The 24,456-nt window shown below is 38.4% G+C and overlaps 1 protein-coding gene across 1 annotated transcript in view; it reads right to left on the bottom strand.

The window, feature by feature from the left end:
* Positions 1-557: 557 nt before the first annotated feature.
* GLS (glutaminase) overlaps positions 558-24,456 on the bottom strand; it is an 83,707-nt gene continuing 59,808 nt past the window's right edge. The window contains exons 15-18 of the mRNA XM_039234687.1: positions 7,700-7,761; positions 6,276-6,352; positions 6,132-6,195; positions 558-3,318 (exon numbers count right to left, since the gene is read on the bottom strand). Of these exons, the coding sequence (XP_039090618.1) occupies positions 3,162-3,318; positions 6,132-6,195; positions 6,276-6,352; positions 7,700-7,761 (360 nt within the window). The 3' untranslated portion in view covers positions 558-3,161. The remainder of the gene's footprint in view (positions 3,319-6,131; positions 6,196-6,275; positions 6,353-7,699; positions 7,762-24,456) is intronic.

Raw genomic sequence — 24,456 nt, 5'->3', positions numbered from 1 at the left:
ATGGTATTCATGTACCATCTCTGTGGTTAGAAAGCCATACTCTAACCCTAAACCCATAGACCAGTGGCATTGGATGTGAATGCCATTCCATATCCCCACATACCAGTAAAGAGCTGCAGCTTACCAGCTCAGCCCACCCTATTGTGGCAGGATTAGACTCAGCCCCCTAAATAGATGCCAAGGCTTTGTGAAAACAAGCTCTCTTCTCACGAAAGGAGGTTAGAACCCCTCCTGGTGAAGGACATGTTTAATGATTGAGTTCTTCAGGTATTTACTGAGCATGTCCTAATTGCACAATGATAGTGTTAGCTTCTAGAGCACTAGAAACCTGCCTGTCCACCCTCCCACCTTCAAGGATGAACTCCTTACCAGATTCTCTTCTAAATCACTGTGATAACCCCAGATGACACCTTGCATAGCACCTGGCTCAGAGTAGGCATTAGAAATGGATTTGAACCAGCTGGGTACAGTCCATACACACAGCAGAGTTCCCAACCCACTTATATAACTTCCCAACCTTGGTTGTTTAAAAAAAAAAAAAATCACTTTTTACAGGGTTTGTTTTTGATACATGTATTTATTACACTGTAAAAAGCAACACTACCTGATTTCATTTAAAATAAATATTTCCCAATTTCAGAATACTTACAACTTATAATTTTAAGATTAGATTCACTTTGGGAGGTTCTGGAAGCAAATACATTCATAGCTGTACAGTCCCCAGGAAGAATCTATATCCAACCTCAGGTCATTCGGCCCCTGCCAGACAGATAACAGCAACAAACGGCTGATAGCTAATCCAGCTGTGCAGCTAAAGGGCAGTGTGGGTCAGTAGTGGGATACAGCACATTACACCCAAAAATGAGATCATTATTAGAATTGAGACTATCAAAAACAACAGTATGTAAGAAGCTTTAAGTAAACATGACCATATAGAGAGCTCTCATGATACAGGAAAAGCACGTACGATCCCAAAGCCAAAACAAAGAGATCTTTGGAGTATACTGATGGCAGCAGTCAAGAGCACAATCAAAAGCATTTAAACCAAGTGTACTTGTTATTACCAGCCAACATCAAACAGCCAGAGCAGGACCCGGCATACAGTCATAAGTAACCTCATGGGTAATTAAGGGCATATTTGACTACACCACAAAGATTTTACAAAATAGTTTTGATCTGAAAAAAAAAAAAAAAAAACTCTCTTTGTTCCAAATTGATGGTTACAACCTCTTTTTAAAGCCTCAAGACTGTTGGTAACTTTTAAGCCACACAATTGAATCATCTTACTGTTTCATTTTAATCACACAAAGCAAGCTGCTGTTTGAGCAAAGTGATTTCAGTTAAAGAATATCTGTCCCATAGTATCTCTGGGGATAATGCTGTTCTCCTATAGCAGTTTGCGAATACTGTGTGAAGCAGACACAATACTGCCTGCCTGCACGGCTTGGTAGACCCGGGGGGGGGGGGGGGGGGGGGGGGGGGGGGGCGGGCAGGAACACAGCAGCAGGGCCGATGCCTGGCCACCAGATTCCCCACAGAAGCATACACGTGGGAATGGCTTTGTGCCTGACGCAGCTGTTAGGGACACTGGCCACCCTTCCACCACAGGAGGTGCTGTCCAGGTCCCAGGAGGGCAATGGCTGAAGCCACGGACTTAGACTGGGAGCAAAACCCAGAACATTTGGAGGCTGCTGGAGTGGAAAAGGGGCCATTAGGCATGATAAAGGTCGGAAAGAGCAGTGTGTGTGGATACAAACAGGAAAAAAGGAACTTGCTGACTTTGCCACATTGTAACTGCTAGCATTCCTGTAGTTGAGGGAGGATTTTGCTCATTTCACAAAACATAGCCTCAGAGAAGTCCATTTGTGTGTGTATATGCCTGTGTGTGTGTGTAATAACAAAAATCCTCATTAGCAGACCCTTTACCTCTGAGGTATGCTAGGATAAAGCCCAGTATGGTTCCTCCCTAGGACAAACAACGGGTCTCAATTTAAAATTAAATGGCCTTTTCTTATTATTAGTCCACCAAAAATTGTACAATAGGGAATCAGGAGAAAACTGGAGTCATCTCTTGGTCCCCCAAATAGAACAAATATTTTGATGCAGACTTTTAATGATAGGCTTAAAAATAAATGTTAACTGTAATAGTTCTCATACCATCCTAGTAACTTTGGTAGCTTGGAGCGCTTATCCGAATTTATCTTTATCCTGGAAGCTGAAACAGATCTTAAAGAGCTGTGGTAGCACATCCTTTCCTTTTTTAGGTTGATGAATTTGACTAATTTGTACTTAGCTCAGTAATTTGTCTCTGGTTCATCGCCTAAAGACAAATGCCATAGTTATAGCTCGGATGCCAGATATACGAGGCATTTTCTGACTTACGGTGGAAAACATGAAAACTGCATAGCTTGCCAGCACCCACGTTCCCAGCTAAAGCGAAGAGGCAAATAGCTAGATGTCTGGGAAGAGAGGCTGGACTAAAGGGGATACAGAAAAAGGAAATTTTTTCAAACGTGTTATGTAACTACATTCACATATATATTTTGGTCACCAAACATATCTTGAACAGATTCCCTGATAAATTCTAATCAGAATTGGTCTATGCTACTAACAAATTGTTAACTATTTTAATTTTTAAAGAGTCACGTCATGAAGCTGGGTGAAGGGAGACATTTAAAACACATAACCCTAAGTGCAGATACTTGTTCACACTCTCAAACTAGCTCTACATTTGAAGTCCTGAAAATCGCACTCTTTTGCTTCTAAAGGCAGCCTCGACCCATGTGGACAGACTGTACAACAGAACTTAATTTATAAATGCCTAAGTTCATCATACAAATTGAAAAATTCACGAAACACACATAAATAAATCATGAGGACCACCACACAGTTAAGCTAGCATTGGTAACTATTTCTTTTACATCAAATTATACAATGCACGAGGTAAATATTGCTCACATTATGGAGGGAGATTGTTTTATTTCTATTTTTTCCCAAAGAGATCAGATTTGTCCTGTGTGTACAATGAAGAAAACTCCAGTAACACTGAAATGACAAATGTTGTAAAATATACATCACTACCAGATAGAAATACACATGTTCTTCATAATCATTTTCCACAATTAAATAGGTAAGTGATTTATATTTTGGGCTTAAGACCTTTATAACAATCCATCCAGATTCTTATGGACCGTTTGATTTTCTTTTCCGTTGTCGGAATCTCCTTGAGGTGTGTACTGGACTTGGTATTCCTGGAGGATCTTAAATACATCGTGGTGTCCAAAGTGCAACGCTTCATCCATGGGAGTGTTATTCCACCTAAATAAGTAGCACAAAGTGGACTGGGTCATTAGGTAATTTCTGGACAAAGATGATAATCCAGCATTCTTACTTACTAAGTGCAGATTTAAGAGCCATTCAAATTTATCCATTTTAGCAATGTTACAAGTAAAAATTGAAGAAAAACAGAAAGGAACCCATCATTCAAAAAAGGGTCCTACAGGCAGCTTGAGATATGGGGAGGAAGAGAGAACGATCTTGCATAGATGGATCTTGTTCGCATATCTAAGTGGAGGGCAAGTTCTAGTGTTGACAGATACAGTACACTCCTCTGGGATTCCTGATTTTTAATTTCATAAAAAGCCCACAGGCTCTCCCTTTAAATAAAACGTTCAAAGAAAATTCAGGTATATAACATCCATCACCCTATCCTTTGATAGAAAATTTGTGTTCCTGTCAATTCAAAAATCACAATAAATCTCAGAAGTCTGGAAAGAACTCTGACCTCATTAGGCCCCAAACATACACCAGAGGAGGAAGATCAACCCCAGAGGAACTGACATTTTCATCATCTCTGGTAAGGATGGGCATCCAGGGGCTCAAATGGACCACCACACAACCAGAAGATTAACTACCCTTTCCACTGTAAGTGTGTGTTTGGTGTGTGCTCTTCAGAGTGAAAGAGAAGAAGACTGAAGAGAAAAGAAGGGTTGCCAGCAGCCGATCAGCCTTTTGAAAGAGGAGATACTATGAAACTCACAACCCACGTGAATGAGAGTGCGAGAATCAGTCCCCTAATACTTCACAAACTATGAAGCCTCTCTCTCCACTTACGTCACTTGTCCATGGCTACCAGGAGCTCTGACTCCATTTTTTCATGGGCTGTTCTCACCACCTTCTGGTTTTCCTTCTTTCTGTTTCTTCTTTCCTTTTCATCTCTGTCTTTAACTTTTTACCTCCATTTTAATGGGGTCACAATATGAAACTGAAAGGCTTTCTAAATCATCTCAAAAAACATTCTGGGATAAAATTGGGTAATCTTCATTTTTTTTAATCAGGTAAGTCATATTTTACATGTATCTTTGTTTTTCTCAAAAAATAGCTCCTTTTCCACATTGGCCTTCATTCATTTAGGGAGTCCGTGGCCTTACACTGGAAGGTTGGGGGACTTTTCAGTCATCTACAACATATAATTATCTGTCTTTCTGGGAAAATGGAATGTTAACTGCAAGTTACTGCTTTGATAACTCTTCTTCCATGAAATAATTGTCAGCTTAAAGAATATCACTAAATTCACTCAAGCCTTTTTTTTACAATTTGAAGTGACACAGATTCTCCAAAATAGAGAAAGGGGTTGTCTTGGTTTGGTTTATATTCTAGAATAGCTGAATACCCAGTCACCAACTTAGTTATTTAGCTAACTTCTCCTATCAGATGGGTACTCTACTTCCACATTCCCAGAGGCCAATTTAAGGCAAAACAAAACGTTTCAATCTTTAAATATAAAGGATAAAATATAAAGCACATTTTCAGAGGCCAATTTAAGGCAAAAAAAAACCCACAAAAAGCAAAACATTTTAATCTTTAAATAGGAAGGATAAAATATGAAGCACAGTAAATGTTTCCAGCATGTGTTAAATAGCATTTTAGTTGGGATTATAAACACAGGGCACAAGGTTGGGTAGGGGGAAACACTCTCCAAGTTCTCACTCTAGAATGAGCTGGTGTGGACATTACATTTGGGGATAAAAGGGAGGACTGCCCTCCTGACATGAGGTTTTAGAATATTGCCAATAAAGGTCATGGTTAGATAACCCACGTGTTACCGTACTTAGAAAACTGCTAACAATTTTCAGACACTGACATCATAACTCTTCCACATTTCTTGCAACCAGCTTGAACTAATAAAGCCCAAACTTCTAATTAAAAAAACAGTAAAGATCTAACAGGTAGAGTATAATCAACTTTGCTCCAAACTTAATACAGTCCTCAAATATCCAATCCAAACTCCTAATCATACTTAACAAACCTATCAAGTATTTTTTCCCTTCAATTCTTCTAAACCTTTATTCTCATTACTGGCCCATCCAATTACGTACCTCCAGCTACATAAGGTGCAAGTATATGAGCACAGAGTTGACATGAAGTATATATTTATGTATATCAGCTGCGCTCTCAAGCCCCCACGACTGTCCATGTTGTGGACAGCATTCACTTCAAGATGAATGGCGGTTTGCCATGTGGATCAGGAGAGAGAGGAGAGGAGCAAAATATATTTCCAGGCAGATTTCTCCCACGGCAGACAGAGTCCCTGCCCTTCTCTTCTTTCCGTGCCTTCAAATTTCATCTCTTTCCCAAAGCACTGATTAAAATTCAACTCTACAGAGCCTTTTAAAACTGACACCAAACAAAGCTAGGAGTTTCAAGAAACCTCAACATACTCATTTTATTATTCTGTGACAGTCCTATTCTTACACATTTTTTATATGTTCATCTATCTTGTTTACCCTGTATAGTTGTAAGCCCCACAGGACAAAACTCCTATTTTCTCTTTACAAACACAAAGCATTATTTTCTTCATACAGTGTACTGACTGATAGATTAACCCAAAAAATTCTAAATAAGAGACCATCGTTGGATGAGAAATAGGATACGGGGGAGAGAATGATCACCCTAGCAGAAACAAGGTTTTGTTGGTTGCCTTTGTAAGGCACCTAGCGAGTTCAAGAATGTCTCCAATATATACACAGTGGATTAAATAAGAATACCATCACTCCAATGTTATAGCCCTGTATTGTGATAAAACACTGACTTGCCATTTTTACAAGTTAGAAGGTGATGTAAGTTCTCACCTGTCCTTGGGGAAAGGATTTACTTTGCATGCCTCCAGCAAAAATTTAACAACTTCAACATGACCTACAAAACAAACCAAGTAGATTTTAGTCTTGAGTAGAAACCACACCTGGAAAAAAATAGATGAATGGTTCACAGATTACCCTCTGCAGCAGCTACATGGAGTGCTGTTCTAGAGTCATAGTCTCGCTGCTCCATGTCCATGGCTGATAGAGCAAATCTGAAAATTTGTAAGAACAGCTATTCGTTACATATAAAATTTAATTCACACCTGTACAGTTACCCATCGGTTCCATCTAAGGGCTTGTGACACAGATGCCGTCCTCTATCAGGCTCACTAATGGGAACTTGAGGGCCTGTTCAACCAGTACACAGGCCTCTGGGGCAAATGCCTCTTCCCCTCTTTTCCGATAAGGGGAAATGTTCACCATCTCTCACAGAATTCAGCTTCATTACATTATTGTTCAAAGAACAGTGTTCAAAGAACTGTGGCATACTGAAGTTTCTGCCTCAGAAGGGCAAGAAATGAACACCTATTACTAAAGTTAAATGTTTTCACTATTTAAACATTTTACACTCTTACAAGTACTAATCAGACTTCGATTTAATTTTTTAAAGTACACTTTAAGACAAAAACTGACATAGAACATTGTTAGGTTTGAGGTGTACAACGTGTTGGGTTTGATACATTTATATACTGCAACATTATGACCCCAGGAGTATTAGCTAACCCTCCTATCACATCACATACTTTTTTTTTTGTAGTGAGAACAATTAAGATCTAGTCTCTTAGCAACTCTGAAGTTTGCAATAAAGTACTGTTGATAGAAGTATGAATCAGACTTAGACAAAGGTAGAAATTAAGCATAGATATTTTTCCATGTTAAAATTCAGTTGTAACTCTATACAAGAGATCTTACGTAAAGTATGCAGTCCTATGCAACCTTTCTAACCCTGGTGATCAGCAGGGCACGAAATGCCCCTATCTTCACTCTCCCTTCACCTCCAAAGATAAGAAGGGGAGGGGAAATGGGGATTGAGAAAACATTACTCAACTCCAATAAAACACTACATTAATTAGCCAGATTTGTTGTTTTCTCCCACTTGGGAGAAAAGAGGTCTGAGCTTTTTAGAAGGTAGAAAAGGACAAGACTGGGGCGCCTGGGTGGCTCAGCTGGTTAAGCGTCTGACTTTGGCTCAGGTCATCATCTTACGGTTCGTGAGTTTGAGCCCTGTATCGGCCTCTGTGCTGACAGCTCAGAGCCTGGCGCCTGCTTCAGATTCTGTGTCTCCCTCTCTCTCTGCCCCTCCCCTGCTCATGCTCTGTCTGTCTTGCTCTCAAAAATAAATAAAACATTTTAAAAAATTTTAAAAAGAAAAGGAAAGGACAAGATTACACAAGAAGACTGAGGCACTGGAGATGGGGATTTAATATAAATTTGTTTGGGTCATTTATATTAGAGAGAAAGGGAAGTGAGACTTTGGCCTTAAAATGGTCCTTTGCCCAGAAGCAACCTTATAAACCTGTAAACCGTATGCTAAACCATATGCCACCATGTTTACATACCTTCGAAGTGCAGACACATCTCCAGTATATGCAGCAAACAAAAGGTTTATCACTGACTTCACCTGTGAAGAAAACAAAGTTCAGGCATCCACAGGAGAAAATAAATATACAGAATGTACTACTGTTACCAGTAAGTTATTTTCCACGTGCTCTGAACACTTCAGCTGGGTCACAGGTAGATAGTAATCATAAGTACACATATATAGCCAAAAAGAATACACACGTGTGATTTTTTTTAAAGGGGATTAAGAGAGAAAACTCATCAATAAAGATAAGCTACGTGAAAGAAGGAACGGAATGATACTAGCACAGAAGAGGGAACTTGGGGGCCTGTGAAACACACATACGGCAAATGAAAACTATTCAGAACCTTTCTATTTTGGTTTGTCTCAGTATTTTGAGTGGACTGGTATACTCATAAGATTCACATTACATCTTTGTTAGAAACTAAATCATGCAATATAAACATCCACTCCCTGCCAGCAATCACTGTCCTCACCAATCACTGTCTTCTTTGGAAATCTTATGTGACAACATTCAGAATTAATCACCTTAAACTCACAGACCATACTACACTGGAAAGACAGTAGTCAGTGCAATGCCCAGGTAGTATAAACTGGGGCACTCTCAGAGCCTAGGTCGCTGCCTCTCAAAAGGTGGGTAAACACCCCAGATTTTAAGTCACTGCTAAAGAGTCCTTCAAGACTTCAAAGTCTATCTTCTTTTGACAATTATCCACTTGTTTGTCCTTACAATTAAGGAAAAGGTCATATCGTAAAAGGTCATTAGGTTTTGGTTTGCTTTCATAGACTTTATCCAACCTTGTTTTTGAGAAACTACTGAATAACATACATGTAAACACTTCATAAATTCCCACTTTTGTCTTTTGCAACTTCAGTATTCATATTCACGATTCAACGGACGCTGGACTCAGCGGTAGAAAGCAGGAGTTAAAACAGTAGAAAGCAGGAGTTTAAATGGAAGGATAGACAGTAACCCAGCTATCCACCAACAAAGCCACAGGGCTCAGAGCAGTGCTTTCAATAGCTTAACCTGGACACTCCCCCTTTCCACAATGGCTTCCCTTTCCCCAGGGCTTTCCTTTTAAATCAAACTGGAACTAGCCATTGCTGGACTTCTCTAGGTCAGCATGTTCACAATGTGTTCTGTAGAGATTGTCCACAAATGCTCCATTAAAAAAAAAGGGGGGGGGTGTCCTGTAGTTAGGTATTTTCTTAAAAGATTAAAATCCTGTTCTTAGAGATTCATGGCCATATGAAAATCTATGTAAAGTTCTGCAGTACAGGAAACTGTCTGTCTAGCTAAGCTCACTCCCCAAATTTTACTATTATTGTTGACATTACTCCAGAAAACCTTACTCTAATTCCTTCAGTCCATTTGCTTCCCTTCCAGCCACACTTTACTACTCCTGCCCAGCCTGTCCTCTATAGTTAATCTCCTGCTAATCCTAAATCCACAATAGTTTTCTCACTGGAGGTGGAGGGAAAAACTTAACAGAATCACACAGAATGTGCTAGGCATACATATAAGCATCCCCTCTGCCATTTAATTGTCTTGTTCCCACACCTCAATTTGATACATTTGAGGAAAAACAGCTTTTTGAAAACTGTCTCCCGGTGGTTTTGATAGGCACTCTTCTGGGTTATGAACCACTGTTCTAAGTGCCCTTAATTTTTTTTTCTTTTGTTTTTTTCCCCTTCCTTCTTTCCTGCCTGCCTCCCTCCCTTCTTTCTTTCTTTTGAAATTCCCAATTCCCCTATGTTCTTGGGCCAACAGAAATATACTGATGAGCTATTAGAAATTATTCCTCGTTTCCAACTGGTCTCTCATCATTGCTTGACAGTTTTTTTTTTTTCTTATTGATCCCCATTCCCACTTTCTTCAGGCCTTTAACACCAGTGGTGCCCCCTAAAACAGATGACCCTGACCACAGCTCTACTAAGATAATCAACTGTCCTCACTTCTCTCTCCTGTCTTATGCAAAATATCTGTTTCTGATAACCTATTTTCCCTTCTTTCTCTCCAAACCTCAAAGCAAAACAGATCTATCCTTTCTCCTTTCTGAGACTAACTTCTTTTACCTATTCTTTAAACATATATCCTCCAAATCCCCTAGACTTGCGCAAAACAGATCTATCCTTTCTCCTTTCTGAGACTAACTTCTTTTACCTATTCTTTAAACATATATCCTCCAAATCCCCTAGACTTGCTCCCTCATTTATCCTTTTTGTTTCTAGACCTTCAACCATTCCTTCCTTCACTGGTATCCTTATTTTTGCCTGAATACAGCTACAGTGTCAGACTGTTTTGAAAAACCAACATATAACCCTACTGTTACCTCCTTTCAGTGCATATTTTCTGCAAGTAGTCTGCATTATTAATTCCCGCCAATTGCCTCCACACCTACTATTACCTGTATTCTCAAAAGCTCCAGCGGCCTTCCTAAGCTCTGCTTCTTGATGACCTTCCCGACAAGCCCTGTCTTCTTACTCCTTGTCTTTACACAGTGCTGATTACCCAGATCTTCCTCTGGTTTGTTTTTATAGAGTCATCTCCCACTTTCCACTACCTAATAATATGCCAAAAGCAGTCTCCATTCTTTTTAAGTCTAATTTTCCTCAAAGGTCTCATACATTCCTTTCACCAGAATGATTTCCCAATCTACATCTTTAATCTAAATCTTTGTTCCTAAGCGTTAACTCAACGGCTCCACTTGCTTGTCATGCTGCCATTTCAAACTCAGAAATAGCAAACCTCTCCGCAGCTCTGATGGCTCCCCACCAAAAGTCCGTATCCATCTGCCCATTTGACATTGCCTCTGGGACGTTTAACAGGCATCTCAGACTTACACACAAAATAGAACTTGATTTCTACAACCCCCCCAATCCCAGTTAGCTCCTCTTCTGGTCTCCCTCATTCAGGGAGGACACTACCAGTCACCCAGTTGCTCAGGCCAAAAGCCGAGTTACCACGCAGGGCTGCTGCGTTTGCACAAGTTGACCCCTCCTCAAGGATGCCTGGCCAAGGCTCCCAGCCTGAGCTCCTCTCACCTGGCTGTGGTGTCCAGCACCCAAGTACATCTGATGGGAGGAAGGGAGCCTTCTTCATACAAATGTGCTGAGAGGGTCTGCTTATGCAAAGGCAGAACTAGCTTTTCCTAATTCATACAAACCTACCATATAGACCCTGGCGATATTCCTTGATTCTATTTCTCATAACCCACATCTAGCTAATCAACATATTTGCTCGACCTCCAAAATATATATGGAATAAAACAAAATATATATGGAATCCCATCACTTCTCACCACCTCTATTATATCGCCCTTGGCTCTGAGCCACTACCACCTTATCTCATCTGGGGGCCTGCCATAGCCTTCTAACTATGCATTCCTCTCGTCCAACTCTGCTGCCACAGGGATCTTTTGAAAACATACAATAGCACTCCCAGTGACTTCCCATCTTACCTAAAAGCAATTCAAACTCTTACCATGGCTTTAAGGACACCAAATGCCCTACTCCCCAGTTACATTGTGCTTCTCATTCCCGATCATTCTGCCCCGTGTTGCTTTCCACCATCCAGGCGGTCTGCTTGCTGGTCTGTGGGCCTACCCTTGCTGTGTTATTGGGGATGCTCCTTCCCCTGATAGTGAGGAGGCTCCTGCCTTCATTTCATTCAGGTCTCCACTCAAATGTCATCTCACAGATTCTAAAACACTGCCCTCTTTTTCATCATCCCTTATTCCTTACCTTGCTTTTTCTCTTCAGAGCACTTTTCATGGACATTATATACATATATTTATAAATATATGATGATATATATTATATGTATATATATAATGTAAGCTCCATGGGGCAGAGACCTTATCTTTACTCCACTATACCCCAGTGCCTACAATACATAATTGGTGCTCATTAAATACATGTTGACTTAAATCAACACATTATACACCTTAGACTTCCACAATGTTATACATCAATTATACGGTAATTACAAGAATACATTTACTGACTAAATCAATATTCTCTCCCAAAACATCAAATCTATTCAAACCGTTACCACCACTTGGGGGATTAAATTGTAATCATTATTAATTCTTCTACCTCCCTTAACTTTTACCTCAAATATCATTACTAAATTTATTCAGTCCTCCTAACTGCAGTCTCTGCTTCTAGTTCTTCCACCTGCCAAAACTTTTCCACATATTTCTACTCATCTCAAAATATTGCTCTGATCAATTAAAGATTTCTCAGCAAGGGAGTGTCAAAAAATTCCCAAATCATTCTTGATAAAGTTGAAATTCTTTAGCCTTGCATTCAAGAATCTTCACTCTGGCTAACTCCTTTTTCTCTTTCAACCTCAACAGAACACTGGTCTTACTCTTGCTTTTATCTGTCTCTGCTCCTTTTTCTCCTTTTGGGAACATCTAGATTCCTAATCAAATCCTTCCCTTCCCTCAAGGGCTAGCTTGAAAGCCTTTGAAAGCCCTTTCTTTGCTACCACACTTCCCCAGGCATTGCATCCAGCATTCCATGTGACTTGTTGCCAGACGCCTACATAGTGTTTTGTGACAGCATATGCTAAGGAGTCATCAGTCAGATACCAGATTGCCCACTACAGCCCTGAATGTACCTTTTGCTCCTACTAGGACACAACACATATATTTTGTTCCCTGAAAGCATCTTTTCTCCACCCATTTTCATTGCAGTGTTCATTCTTAGCCCCTCTCTCTGAGCTCTACTCCACAATCTCTTCAGTCAGAAGTCATCTCTTTCTCCTACATTTGCGTCATTGCGGCACTATCACACATTACATATTTACTTATGTATCTTCTCTCCTCTACTACTCAAGAGAAATCCAGAATTCTGCCATGCATACCATTGATATACTAATTACCCATAGTTCTTATTCTTTAAGGTATATTAGTTCTTCTGAGCAATAAATCCCTGATGTATTCCAGAGACTGCATGTATGCACTAAATCCTGTTTAAAATTCTGAATTTAGACCAAGCCAATTTGAAGGGATTTTATTATATATTGTATGTATCACTTAATTATTCAATATTTCCAAAGTTCTACAACTCCTGATTAATAAGTCCCAAGAAAGGCTAATTTTAGAATATAATCAGCTCATTGAGAGTATAATAATACTTTATTCACAAGAATGTTTCAGTTCAGAGAGAGAAACATAAAATGAGAATAAATCAGAACACTGTAATGTACAAAGGCTTTGTTACTTATCGGGGGAAAACTAGTAGCTTGCGTTAAAACAATTATTAAAGAATAACATGAAAGCTTAGTATTCTTCCCATGAAACACAGGCTCGTTGCAGGGCTAATTTAGTACAAGTCCTAGATGAAGACAGGAATGAACCTGATCACAAAATGAGTGCCATTCACTCCAAGGCAGAAAAACACAGGCAACCGGCACCATTTAAAATTAAAACCACATTTAATCCAGCAAATAGTCACGTATATTTTTAAGATTTGCATAAATCACGAAATGAGCTATGCGTAGAATGCCAAGAAAGAAAATGGAAGTTTAACAGTTTTGAGACAGCAGATGGGAGTGTTATTTCATTTAGAGACGGTCCACTTCCTGGTCTTGTTAAGAGAGTTCCACAAATCTTGCCAGCGAACCTGCCAGACCCTCTGGAATGACTAGCATTGTAAACTGCACTGGAGGAGGGGGGCACCCTACAAGGTGACTCATACAGCCCCTACCCGACTCTTGCGACTCTTGCAACAGATGCGCGTATGCTAACCATTGATCACTTGTTCTCCGGATTCCCCAATGGATACTTGAGTCTTGTTACTTTTAAAATACCTTGATATCAAGAAGGCCAGTCCAGAAAACAGTGACTTAACAGTAACTGCTTAGACAGTCATCGGTTTCATGAATTATTCCTCAGTACAAAGAAGCAGAGCGTACACGGTTCAACAGCAGTCCACAGAAAGGAAGGTTCTGATGTTGAATGTATGCCTCCCCATGGGAAAGAGAAACTTCACCTGGGCATGGAGCCACTAAACATTTACAAATTAAATGTTAACCAGTTTTCCTTTCGTACTGCACATTTTCCAGTTCTATTACATTTTCCTTATCAAATCTCTGTGTCAGAACCTCCCAGAACCAGACAACCTTATCTTAGTTTATTTATACAAAGTCATGACAACATTAGGGCAAAAATGTTACAGTCCACATGAGTTCATTAACACTAGCAAGCTTGGCATAGCCAAATAGCTTTTTTTTTTTTCCAAAACAGCTAGAAGCAGTTGGAGATTCAATTTTACAAGTCTAAAACAAGACATCCCCAAAACTTCAATCTTATCATTCTATTAATTTTAAGCCTGTTTAAAAGTTGAATGAGTGACTTTTGTCTCCTCCTCCCAAATGCCTTAATTCTGTACAAGCAGCGATTAGAATTACATAATCATATCACTTTGCATTTATATAATGCACGACCTTGAAAAAGTCAACATTTTGAAAAGTTGCAATTGTTTTTATTTTTATTTTTTTTTTTTTTAAGTTTTTTTTTTTATTTATTTCTAGAGAGAGAGAGAGCGCGAGCAGGGGAGGGTCAGAGAGAGAGGGAGTCACAGACTGAAACAGGCTCCAGGCTCTGAGCTGGCAGTCAGCACAGAGCCCGACGCGGGGCTCGAACCCACGAACCGTGAGATCATGACCTAAGCGAAAGTCGGACGCTTAACCGACTAAGCCACCCAGGCGCCCCTGCAATTGTTTTTAAACATTGCTGACAGGCTAACTGTAAAATATAATTATAGATATATTTTATTTATTACTACCGTTGAGGCTAAGGGCCTTGGCTCAAGGTCACATAGCATATGAATTAGTAATGTAGCTGGGCTACATTCTCAATTCTGTACAACTAGACCACGGTGATGTGAGTCCTTAAGAGACCTCAGACTGTTATCCAAAGGACAGAGGAAACCAAAGGATTAAATACCAATTTAGCTCTAATCCATAAAGGTCCTTTGGTAAATATTAGAAGGAAGGAGGGGGGGGTGGGAGAGAAGGTGCAGAGAAGAGAGACAAAGAGGGAGGGAGAGAGGACTGATTCACTATCTTTACACTTACTCCAGGTATTTTATTTCCAACTCTGCTACCAACTGCAACACTGTAGTTTCCCTTGTTTTTTCATCATTAGTTTCTGCTTAAAAACAAAGCCTGATTCAGCCCTTTGGTTAGGAAAGACTTTAATGAAAAAGAGCAGGTAACTGAAAAGCCATCCTTCTGTTCACACTACTTCCAGTTTGACGTAAGCCGCTCTCTCATTTCCAGCTCACTGCAGTATCTGTTGCCGTGGAACAGATACTCTTCATCTGTTAAATAAATCATCATCACTTCAGATCCAGTTTTGTTTTAAAACCTTCACGCCAACTTGGCTTTTAAGAGCCTTTAAGTGAAAATGAGTTTGCGGCCTTTCGTAAGTATTTTTCTTAAGGGCAGGTTAGGAAATACAAAACCTATTATGGTATAGCTAAAGAAACATTTTAAGTTGTCGGCAAATGTAAACTAATCGTTTGCCAACAAGGGTAGAAATATAAGCCTGCACAATGTGTATGTGAGCAAAGGTACTTCCCCTTTACCTTATCTAATATTCATATAAATATTTAACATGAGCTTATTTACCATCATATGGACATGTAAAACAAAATTGTAGTACTTTTATGATTAGAAAGTCGAAGATGAGGATGAGGCTACATGTTCCTAAACTTTCCACTGACTTATTCAGACACAATATTCATCTACTGTATGCAGACAAAATTAATTCAAACAGACACGATCAGAGGATTAGAGAAAATCCTTTAAGGGAATAACAGTTCAGCAATCTCATGACATTTCCAATTTTTTACACAAATTTTTACTTCTACAGTAATATTAATGGAGAGGAATAAACTGAACAGTAAATTTTGCTCTAATGAAGAATACAGAAATTACACTTACAAAATATGACCTCAAAAAACAGCAGCTCCAAATACTGCATTCTGCTCTTGATTAATGAATAAGCACACTCTCCTAAGCATACCATTTTCAAAAATTCCTCAATGAACAGATTAATCTGAAATAATTTTACTTATTCTTAAACTAAGAAGTCATGATTCCACTAAAGAAATCTGAGAACCTTGAAGATAAAAATTCAGATTATACACTATTTAAAAAAAATAGCTAATATGAAGCACCTCCTCTCTCTGGACTAAGTGCTTTAAATACTATTAGGTTATTATTCTTCAAAGGATTAGGAAACTGAAGGCTAAAGCATTTAAATGAACTTGAGCAAAGTAATAATTCTGGCAAATGGCAGAGTAAGACCAGCCTGACTGACGTGGGGTCTGTGTTCTCTACGACTGCAAGGGGCCTTCTGGGCCAAGAGATTTCCTGACAAAACCTGGGATGAGACTTCTTCACCAACACAATACCAAGACTAAAGTCAGAAAGCAGCAACTAAGAAAAAATTCATGGGGAAATCAGAGATACTAATTTTCTATTGAGGTGCTAACCAAACTAATCAAAGGTATTTTGTTGTTAATTGAAAAGAAAATAGAGGAACAAACAAATCGTTCAATTTGGCATATCAAGGCTGCAAACAGAAAAAAGTTAAAAATATCTTCATTCTTTGCTTTGAAACATCTAAAAGTGAAGTATGAGTTTCCCGTTAATGTGAATAGACCAAATAGGACTGCTACAGAATTTGCAGCAAATAAACAACTTCTTATCTCAGTGGTTCATGTTATTCTGGTAAATGCCAATGAATGGCCTAAAAAGATACCAATGGCCAATAAGCAACCCTCCTTTTATATCCAAGCATAAAAGCAGCTAACAACCTTTCTTTGCATGGCATGACAAAGAGCAATTCTAATTAAGAAGTCAGCTACAAAACAGGAGAAAAATTAAAATGAGCAAGGGCAAAGGCAGCTTTCTCTGAATAAAAGCACATTCTCCATGTGGCAAACCTGAGTATTTGTACCGCACACACAACTATAGAAGATTCATATTCACTTTCTTCCTGGTTCTTTCTCTTTTATACAAATATTTGTAAAACTCCCTTAAGATCAGTTAACATTACATTAGTGTGTTCAGATACAGGACAAGGTGCCACACTTCTTGGGATGATGAAGTGTCACGTTCATTTACAATTATGAACTAAAAAAACAAGTAGGTAAAACCCCTCAAAGTCAAAGAAACTAAAAGCAAAGAATAAGACAGGAAGAAAAGAAATTGGTCACCAAATGCTTGTACATAATACTTCTTTAAAAAAGTGGGGGGCGGGGGGGGAGCTAGTGAGGGCAACTAGAATCAAAAGATTCTCATACTGTCTGGTATAATTTTAAAAATAAATATACCCTAGGTCTCTGAAAAGAGATGGGGCTCTCTTTTTGGCAAAAATCAAAACAAGGATTTGGCAGCAATAGACCCAGAATCACGTTTTCAGTTTAAAGGATCTCTCTCTCCTCTGTATGTCCTAAATATTGCTACCACAACAAAGCAAGGCACAGGGACATGAATATTCTATAGTTAGTCAACCACAATACATTCTAACTGCTTTGATTTTAGAAATTCTCATTTTTATTGGTCTCCAGAGAGCCATACTTAATTCTCTACATTCTTTAATGTTTATTTTACAGTTCTGGTGTGGAAAGAGTGACATGAGGGCATTATGGATAACACACAGAACAAGCACAGTAACAATATGTTTCTCTAGTGCTGTACAATTTTGATAGGCATTGTAGTATCATCAAATTATGGCAACACGCTCCTCCAGCACATAATACAAGGGGCTGCTGGAGAACAGGATATTTTTTAAGATCCTCAAAAAGAATGCAATTTAAGACTATTTGAAAATATATATATATATATAAATAGGCCAAAAAAAAATCACTCCATCACCATTCTCAGGGCCTTATCATGAGACTGCTTAGAACGTATCTGTTTTTTAACATTCATAATTCTTATCAGTAATTTTTATATGAAGCCAGAAGAATGGACACAGTAAAATTATACACAGCACTCAGATGTTAGTGTAATTTACATTAGCTAAAAATTAAGTAGAACCAAAGTCTAAAAGAAGAAAAGCCTACATGCATGTTTTCTATGTAGGGAATGTCTAAAGTAAATACCAAAGCCTACTTTTAAAATCACTATCTGGTAAATGCTTTAAAATCCCTTGACTGATCTTCTGCAGCTCCTGAACCTAAATTTGGAATGCAGCCACAGGATAATGGGGGGAGGGAGGCGGGTGGCAACAGAGCAGATTAGCATCACTGCAAACCCATGGTTACCAGCCTCAATAGCATTGTGACAACTGTTGCCATATTTCCTTCAGCTCTGCCCCACTTTCCAAGAACAAACATTTCCTCTCTTCTCTGCCCTGAAACTGCACAGCCTCCCTCCAACCCCACTTATTCTCAGCAGAAAGCCTCCTTTCATCCTCTTCAGGAAAATGGAAGCCAAGAGACAGAAACTTCAACTTCTCTCTACCATGTTTGCATACCTACCTACTGCCTGCCTTTCAATGTCCTATTTTATTGAAGGAAATACTCTTCCTCCTATCAAACCTAAATCCTTCGTTTATGCTGTGAGCTCCATCTCTTTCCAGAGACATCACTATTTATTGTCCATTTCTTCTTTCTTGTATCTATTTCAAGCTCTCCTTCTTTACTGGGTCTTTTCAGCAGTCAAACTGCTCTACTCCAGTAGTTCCTTGGCCTTCAATTCTCAAAGCCAAGAATATTTTCTTAACAGTGGAGAGATTACCAATATGGGCTACCCATTTCTTACTTTCTGAGCACAAACCATAAAAAACCCTATCTACTAATATAATTTACTAAATAAAGACATTTTAACACCAAAAGAAAAGTAGGAAAGATGTTATATAAATGGACACACTCATTTAATGCTTTTATCTGTTTTGTACAGTTGACTCTTCCAAATTTCTTGCAATACTTTCTTTCCTGGATTTTTACCATGATATGCTAGATTTTCTCCTAATGGGTTATTTTTCCCTAGTGGGAGATCTACTGTCCTATCCTCTTTTCTTTTAATGGTAAATTTTGAGTATTTGTTACTTCATTTTTCAAAAACGTTTATTGGGGCGCCTGGGTGGCTCAGCCAGTTAAGCGTCCAACTTCGGTTTGGGTCATGATCTCACAGTCCGTGGGTTTGAGCCCTGCATTGGGGTCTGTGCTGACAGCTGGCTCGGAGCCTGGAGCCTGCTTCAGATTCTGTGTCTCCCTCTCTCTCTTCCCCCCCTCTATTCTCTCTGTCTCTGTCTCTCAAAATAAAGACATTAAAAAAAAATTAAAAAATTTTGTTAAAAAATGTTTATTTACTTTTGAGAGAGAGAACACAAGCAGGGGAGGGACAGATAAAGAGGGAGACAGATGATTCTAAGCAGACTCTGTCCAGACAGCAGCAAAACCAATGTTGGGCCATAACTCATGAACCCACGATATCAAGACCTGCGCCAAAGTTGGATGCTCACCAACTGAGCCACCCAGGTGCTCTTATCCTATTTTGAAAATGGGAGTTTTTTAAGGTTCCTTCTCATTCTGCACTGTCTTCTGGAGCAATCTCACACAACATATAGCTTCAAATCTACTCTCTCTATGCTAACCACTCACAAAATTGTATCTCCAATTCAAACCACTGTCCTAAGTTTTGCCTATATCTGACACTTGTCACTACTTGGACATCTCAGAAATATAAATATGTTAAACAGAAGTTAGCTTTCTCACTCTGCCAACTGCCTACCTAAGATCTATTTCCGATTCCATCCATGCTAACAGAAATCTCTACTTGTTAGGGATAGCATTGTGCCAACTGAAAATTCTTCCCTAGATTCCCTTATAGCTAGTCTGGCCATCAAGTGTCAGATGAGTTTCTAGAAAACTTCTTTTACCCGGTTTAGGTATTCACTCTTTCTTTTCTTCTACCACTTTGACCATACATATGGGGAGCTAAAGGTGGAAGAGTTACCTTGCAACTACATGGTGACAGGCATGATGTCTAATGCCAACACACTAAGGTTGGTTGGAGCAGAAATATATCTTACTGATGGCACATATCCTAGACTGTCTACCCCCAGATTTGTCACTATATTAGAAAAATAGCCCTATTCATTTAAACCCTATTAAACATCCTCTTGATATAGTCAAAAGACCCTTAATTGGTACAACCAAAATTAATCTTCCTCTGTACTTGCAAGACGTGCTTCTCCAGTGTTCTCCATCTTAATAATGTAGCACCACTTGCCCTATAGCTAATACTAAAACCTGGTTGTACACTTAACAGGTCATTCTTTTCACCTACCAAATACTATCACCAAGTGCTGCCAATTTCATTTCTTAAACACATCTCATATCTACCTAGCTTTCTCACATCTATTTCCCTATTCTAAGCCACCATCACATCTCACCTCAGCTCTGAAACTTTTGTCTGCCTCGAATCCGTTCCCCACAGAGCAATCTTAAAACCAAACCATGTCATTCCCCTTCTTATATAAGCCCACTGCACTTTGAATAGTCCAAAACTCTTAATGTGGCATGTAAGACCCTACATAAACATTTCCCAAACTGTGTTCAGAGGACCATCTACAGCAGAAACACCTAAGGTGCTTATTAAAAATGCAGATGTTTAAACCAATCTCCGAGGTTGTGCCTTAGGACAAACTCAGGGCACCTGGGTTAAGCATTTGATTCCTGATCTCAGGTAAGGTCTTGATCTCATGATTGAGTTCAAGCCCCATGTTGGGCTCCACACCAAGCATGGAACCTACCTAAAAAATAATTTTAAAAATTAATAAAATTAAGACACACTAACAGCTGTAGTGTACACTGAGATAAGAAGGCCTATTCTATATCATGTAGTCTTATGTCTAAGACTCATTCAGGGCCAATCTCCATTCACCTTGCCTCACTCTTCTCCCATCATTTTTGCTTTCTTTCACTGTCTCAGATGTGCTCCTTCCTGCCCCTGGGCCTTCAAGCCAGAGTATTTTATTAATCCTTGCCCTTCCTCTAAGGCATTCAAAGCTTATCACCTTTCAGGGAAAACCAGCCATACCTATTTTATCAAAAACAAGTCTCCCTCTGCTGGCACTTTGTACATGTCTACCATTTATTGTATTTGTGTTTCTTCAAGAAATAAAATATTATAGCTAACTATTCCCCCAGAATTCATCCCTCTCCTTCTCAGAGGGAAGTTTTACTGAAGACTGGCATGCATGTTCTTATATTTTAACTACATTGTACATTTATCTCATAAAATCTGTTACAGGTATATAAAAGTCACTTGGTATATGCCATTTCACTTCCTTTATAAGTTTAAATGAACTAGATCTACATGTTATCTGTATGAACAAATCACTTATTGCCATTTTTGCTATTTTATATTTTATTCAGTATCTGCATCCCCTTCTAGGTTGCAAACATCAAGTACTTGATTACACTCATTAACTACCTGCATATCCTAAGTACTTTGCAGTTTCTGGCATGTAACAGGAAAGGAACAAACAAATACTGGTTGAATGAAGTCATTAGTGAATGAACAATAAACAGGATAATGCTAAAGCTAATTTATATAAAATCAGAACTACTTCATCATATTAAGCTAGCTAGTAACTTAAACTAATTGTGTGCAACTGTAAACAAAAGTTAGTGAAATATTGAGGGATAACTGGTTTTTGGTAGAAAAAAGTATGAAGTTATATAGATTTGTGTTTTTATAGTGGTATCTAATTGTACACATTGGTAGGGGATTTATATGCACTATCAGGAATGAAGAGGGAAAAATACACATGAGAAAAACAAAAATCTTGGTATTTAAAATGGATGAAAACTGTTTTATAACTAAGTGAAAACAGGAACTAATAATATTGAGGTGGAAAACTGAAACCAAGAATCAGAAGTGTCCTGGCCACTTTCTTACAGCCATTTTAGTGGGAAAAAAACTTCATTAAAAGAATAAACTGTTTGACCACTCTTGTACCCTACTACATTATTAAAAAAGCAATATTGGAAGAACTTTAATTGGAAAATGGGAACGTTTACTACCAGCTTTCCTGAATAAGGGCATTAGGATAGGTAGAAGTTATTTTTTAGATATACTTTAATAGCAGAATTGTGTTTCTTCATAGTCCAGCACACATATTTTTTGGAGATTCTGCTTATATCAAACATTACCATTAAAATCATATATACAAGAACAACTATATACAGCTACAGATGAGAATACAAAATTTGTTTTTCACCACTGAATCATTCTGGTTGGTTTCCAAAAAAAAATTTTATCCTAAAAACAAGTGCAGTTATGAAGATACATTCATCTTTGGATAATAAAGTTCCAGATCATAGAATTCTTATATATAAATAAGGTTAATGAAAACCCCTACAATTGAGCTCTGTGGAATGCTTTCTGGAGTCAGGGTTTTTAAGTTTTGATAAATTGAGGTTTGCTGACAGACATTTAGAGGAAACACACAAAAGGATTTAAAAATGCATCTTCTATAATTAAGTTTTAAAGAGTTATAATACACATTGGCTTTTAGCTCTAGCATACTAATTTATATTTAATGCTGTAGGAATATACAATAAGGTAACTTTCTAAGTAATGAAAAGCACTTACACTTAGAAGAGCGAAGCTAAAAATGACTTCACTGTGATACTTAGGCCTGACGTGTTATCGTCTATAGTCAAGTAATATTGGAGTTAATTTTCACACCTCTATCAACATTTTTTTTTTTTTAAAACTGCTTTTTAAAAAAAAATATTTATTCATTTTGGGGGAGAGAGACAGCACAGGTAGGGGAGAGACAGAGAAAAAGAGAGGGAGAGAGAATCCCAAGCAGGCTCCATGCTGCCAGCAGAGCCTGATGCAGGGCTCAAAGTAACGAAACTGAGATCATGACCTGAGCCGAAACCAGATTCAGACGCTTAACTGACTGAGCCACTCAGATGCCCCAAAATCAACATTTTAGACATAAATGTGCTGTCTGCCAAAAAACCTCCAACAGTTTCCCATCACATCTAATTTTTAGTAAAAGCATCTCTGGGGACAGGAACTGTTTTTCTCTGAGTGAAACAAATACATGCGTATGTGAAAATCATAAGATATTGGTGGTAGATGTTATGGAAACACTGTAAATTGAAAGTATCACAGGATAACCTTGTTCAATATGAAATTTCCCTTTTTGGTCTATCAAGACACTCTGAGACTGTACTGTCCCTAAATTTTCATTGAGCATCTTGATTTTATTAACAAGGAGACAAGTTGCTCTACTTACATTTTGCAATGGGAAATAATGTAGTTTATGATCAAGACAATGAGTTCTGGAAAAACTGCCTGGGGGCAAATCCTGGTTCTACAGATCTAATTTTGTGACCTTAGTAAACTTACAAGACCTATATAAATCTATACAGGTAATAGTAACTACTTCTTAGACATTACGGGGATTAAAATATTCTCAAAACATTGCACTGACGGTTAACTCATAGTAAGTCACGGTGAATGTTAGAAGTTGTGCTATTCAAATTCTGATATTATCTGGTTTCTGCTAACGGTGCATTGGGCATGTGCTGTTGCTAAAGTTGATTAAAATTATGGACACTGAAAGCAAAAAGGGAAATCTACAGAAAACCACAGGATCCTCTAAGTTAGGGAACTTGACAGCCTATGCAAACTGAGATTACCTAAATTTTGGCCTACATCTTTGAGGACCGATCACTGTATATCCAGGCATTATATTCAGTGATTAGCCTACACACTGCTAAGTCTCCTGTGATAAGGGATTGAGGAAGGAACTCTAGACTTCCAAGGTCTTTGGGCATAGGCAGCAAGCATAGGTGAAAGACATTCTTTTTAAATTTCTGCCAATTTTAGGTAAAAATGGTAACTTCAAACCTGTGATTAAGAATGTTTACAGATTAACCATTACTATTCTATGTCAGAATGAATTAGAGTGGCACGTTTTCCTGAAGCCAATTTTACTCCAATTCTGGAGAAGATAAAGGTTACTCACAGAGCTTGTAAATACTATGTTTAAAAAAATATATTAAAACAGATGAAACAGAATGAAATTTATATGAATTTTTAAGGTAAAAAGTAAGCCTCAGAAGTTCATGCCTTATGGTATATACCATACTAGGTTATCTACCCAGATCCTATAGGTTATCTACCCAGATCCTATACCCAACTGCCCAGCTTTCACTGATCCTATTTAAGTCCAAAAAATACTAGATAAACCACAAGTTTCACTGTAGTAAGAACTTTTGCACAAGATCCCAAATTCTTAACTAAAACAAAATTCTAAAATTCACAATGGTACCAAATGAGAATATTTGCAAAGCAAAAACTACAAAACACAATATGCAAACATAGCAACAGGCCTCTATCCAGAGCCCCAAAATATATGGTAAATGCACCAATACATGAGACCATTACATGACAAAGCCCAACATGTAAGCAATACCAAGCCAATACCAGTGCTGATTCTGTGGCAGACATATATGGTTGATGTCAAATAAAATTGGCACAACAGAGACAAAATTAAAATTAAAGCTTCTCAACTTTTTATTACGTGGCTGAAAACACAGCAAATTAGTTTTCCTTCTCCTTTGCTTCTCCCTCATGTGAAAAAAATATATATACTCTAAGTTTTCTTGTAATAGCATGCTTTAGCTGAAACACTACACAAATGGGTAAATAGAAAGTTAGGTTCTACT

Source organism: Hyaena hyaena, unplaced genomic scaffold, assembly GCF_003009895.1.
Source record: "Hyaena hyaena isolate Hyena2069 unplaced genomic scaffold, ASM300989v1 scaffold_92, whole genome shotgun sequence".
Taxonomy (NCBI): Eukaryota; Metazoa; Chordata; class Mammalia; order Carnivora; family Hyaenidae; genus Hyaena; species Hyaena hyaena.
The sequence above is the reverse complement of the archived record's forward strand: the minus strand, read 5'-3'. Positions and strand labels throughout refer to the sequence as shown.